At 42.9% G+C, this 3,172-nt stretch overlaps 1 protein-coding gene across 2 annotated transcripts; it reads right to left on the reverse strand.

Annotated features, from left to right (window-relative positions):
- Nucleotides 1-2,362: 2,362 nt before the first annotated feature.
- LOC112630435 (small ubiquitin-related modifier 2-like) lies at nt 2,363-2,969 on the reverse strand. 2 transcript variants are annotated; one of them, XM_025394726.1, is made up of 2 exons: nt 2,821-2,969; nt 2,363-2,429 (listed from the first exon to the last, which is right to left on the reverse strand). In XM_025394726.1, the coding sequence occupies exons 1-2, from the start codon at nt 2,967-2,969 to the stop codon at nt 2,363-2,365; spliced, it is 216 nt and encodes a 71-aa protein (XP_025250511.1). The 2 variants fall into 2 exon arrangements, with proteins under 2 accessions (XP_025250511.1, XP_025250510.1); XM_025394725.1 differs by having other exon boundaries at nt 2,363-2,471; nt 2,791-2,969.
- Between the last annotated feature and the right edge of the window lie 203 nt (nt 2,970-3,172).

The raw sequence follows: 3,172 nt of genomic DNA on the forward strand, positions 1-3,172 counted from the left end.
GAGATCCGGCCACTGCACTCCAGCCCGGGCGACAGAGCGAGACTCCGTCTCAAAAAAAAAAAAAAAAAAAAAAAAAAAAAAAAGTATTAATCATTGTTGTGTAACAGAAATAAACAGATGCAGTGGCTCAACAAAGACAAAAAAGTGCAATTTTATTTATTTATTTATTTTGAGATGGAGTTTCACTCTTGTCACTAATTTTGTTTTTGGTTTTGTTTTTGTTTTAAGACAGAATTTCACTCTTTTTTTTTTTTTGAGTCGGAGTATCTCTCCTGTTGCCCGGGCTGGAGTGCAATGGCACGATCTCGGCTCACTGCAACCTCCGCCTCCTGGGTTCAAGCGATTCTCCTGCCTCGGCCTCCCGAGTAGCATGTGCCACCACGCCTTGCTAATTTTGTGTTTTTAGTAGAGACAGGGTTTCTCCATGTTGGTCAGGTGGGTCTCAAACTGACCTCAGGTGATCCGCCTGCCTCGGTCTACCAAAGTGCTGGGATTATAGGCATGATCCACCGCACCTGGCAAAAAGTGCAATTTTTAAAATGGGCAAAGGACTTAAATATTTCTCCAAAGAAGATAACAGTTTCTCATCATCAGTCATTAGGTATATACTAATCAAAACCATGATATAGCACTTCATGCCCACTAGGAGGGTTATAATTTTTTTTTTTTTTTTGAGACAGAGTCTCACTCTATTGCCCAGGCTGAAATGCAATGGTGCCATCTTGACTCACTGCAACCTCTGCCTCCAGGGTTCAAGTGATTCTCCTGCCTCAGCCTCCTGAGTAGCTGGGATTACAGGCTCCCACCAGCATGCCCGGCTAATTTCTGTATTTTTAGGAGAGACGGGGTTTCATCGTGTTCACCAGGCTGGTTTCAAACTGTTGACCTCAGGTGATCCACCTGCCTTGGCCTCCCAAAGTGCTGGGATTACAGGCGTGAGCCACCACACCCGGTGTGGCTATAATTTTTAAAGTAGGAAATAACAAATGTTGGCAAATTTATTATTTGACCCCTCCCTCTTACATTGCTGGTGTGACTGTAAAATACTGCAGCCACTATGGAAAACAGTTTCTCTGTTTCTTAAAAAGCAATTATAGAATCATCACAGGACCCACCATTTCTACTTGAAACCCAAAATAATTGAAAGCAGGGATTCAAACAAATGCTTCTACACAAATATTCATAGCAGCACTATTCACAAGAGCTAAAAGATAGAAATAACCCAAATGTCCAACAGCGGATGAACAGTTACACAAAACATGGTATACACACAATGAGATATTACTCAGCCACAAAAAAGCATGAAGTAGACCAGGCACGGTAGCTCACACCTATAATCCCAGCACTTGGGAGGCCGAGGCGGGTGGATCACCTGAGCTCAGGAGTTCGAAACCAGCCTGACCAACATGGTGAAACCCTGTCTCTACTAAAAATTTAATTTAGCCAGGCATGGTGGCACATGCCTGTAATCCCAGCTACTCGGGAGGCTGAGGCAGGAGAATCGCTTGAACGTGGGAGGCAGAGGTTGCAGTGAGCCAATATCATGCCATTATACTCCAGTCTGGGCAACAAGAGCAAAACTCCATTAAAAAGAAAAAAAGAAACAAAGACAGAAAGGAAAAAAAAAAAAAAATGAAGTACTAATACATGAATGTGGATGAGCCACAAAACATGCTTGAGCCCAGGAGCTCAAGACCAGCCTGGGCAACATGATGAGATCCCCATCTTAGTAAAAACTCTTTTTAATTTTATTTTATTTTTTAAACAAGAAGTTTATTTAAACAACAAGATGCTTGACTTGAAGGGAAAACTATATAGGATTCTTTTTTGTTTTAGAGTAATTTATCCCTACTTAAAGACATATTGCCCTGCATGTAACAGCTACGTACAGAAAAGTTACAAAATTGTCCTTGGTTTTACAATGATAAATGAAAAACATTAAAATTCTCCAATTGAACAAGGTATGCAAGGATTTTTATTTTTATTTTTTTATTTTTATCTTTGTTAAAACAGTGAGAGCAAAATAACTTACTGGAATACCAAGAGCTGAATGAGCATGCCACTAATGGAGAAAGGGGGTATTTTCACAGAATCAGTATTTTTCCCATTCCGTCTCCACTTGATGTCAATCAAAACATACCATTGGCTGCTTAGTTACAAAAAAAAAAATGCAATATGCTTGTGCACGTATACCAGTTACTTTATGTACAATAAGTGAGTGGGGAAGGGGGAAATGAAAGAATAGAAAAAACTATACTGTAGTAGTCAGGATATGGTGGAACCAAATTGCAGTTTTCTAATTGAGAACGTAATCTTGGTCTTTAAAGAACAGAGTTCTGGAGAAAAGAAGCAGGTTCCCTTTTCAGTAGACATCTCCCGTCTGCTGTTGGAACACATCAATTGTATCTTCAGCCTCCATTTCCAGCTGTGCAGGTGTGTCTGTTTCATTGATTGGTTGCCCGTCGAATTGTTTTTTTTTTTTTTTTTTTTTTGAGACGGAGTCTTGCTCTGTCGCCCAGGCTGGAGTGCAGTGGCCGGATCTCAGCTCACTGCAAGCTCCGCCTCCCGGGTTCACGCCATTCTCCTGCCTCAGCCTCCCGAGTAGCTGGGACTACAGGCGTCCGCCACATCGCCCGGCCAGTTTTTTGTTATTTTTTAGTAGGGACGGGGTTTCACCATGTTAGCCAGGATGGTCTCGATCTCCTGACCTCGTGATCCACCCGTCTCGGCCTCCCAAAGTGCTGGGATTACAGGCTTGAGCCACCGCGCCCGGCCTGCCCGTCGAATTGTAATCTAATCTGCCTCATTGACCATCCCTGTCTTTCACAATAGGCTTTCAGTAGTTTACTGATTGGTGTATGCCTCTTAATCTTAAACTGCATCACAGAACCATCCTGCCCTGCCACTGTCAAATTAATATGATCGTGGTTCTCAGCCTTGACTCCTTCCTTGGGCTTTTCGTTGGCCATGGCGAGTGTCAGAGTCTCCTCAGCTGCCGCTTCACAAAAGAGGTACCAGGTTTGCATCGAACAAGCAAACTCTTTTTTAAAAAAAAAAAATAATAGGCCGGGCGCGGTGGCTCATGCCTGTAATCCCAGCACTTTGGGAGGCTGAGCGGGTCACAAGGTCAGGAGTTCGAGACCAGCCTGGCTAATATGGTGAAACCCCATCT

The sequence above is a fragment of the Theropithecus gelada genome, chromosome 8, assembly GCF_003255815.1.
Source record: "Theropithecus gelada isolate Dixy chromosome 8, Tgel_1.0, whole genome shotgun sequence".
In the NCBI taxonomy this organism is placed as follows: Eukaryota; Metazoa; Chordata; class Mammalia; order Primates; family Cercopithecidae; genus Theropithecus; species Theropithecus gelada.

Coding starts and splice junctions, on each gene's coding strand:
- LOC112630435 (XM_025394725.1), bottom strand. CDS start 2,969: ATGGCCAACGAAAAGCCCAAGGAAGGAGTCAAGGCTGAGAACCACGAT. Junction 2,472..2,790: donor TCAATGAGGCAGATTAGATT/ACAATTCGACGG, acceptor AAAAAAAAAAAA/ACAATTCGACGGGCAACCAA.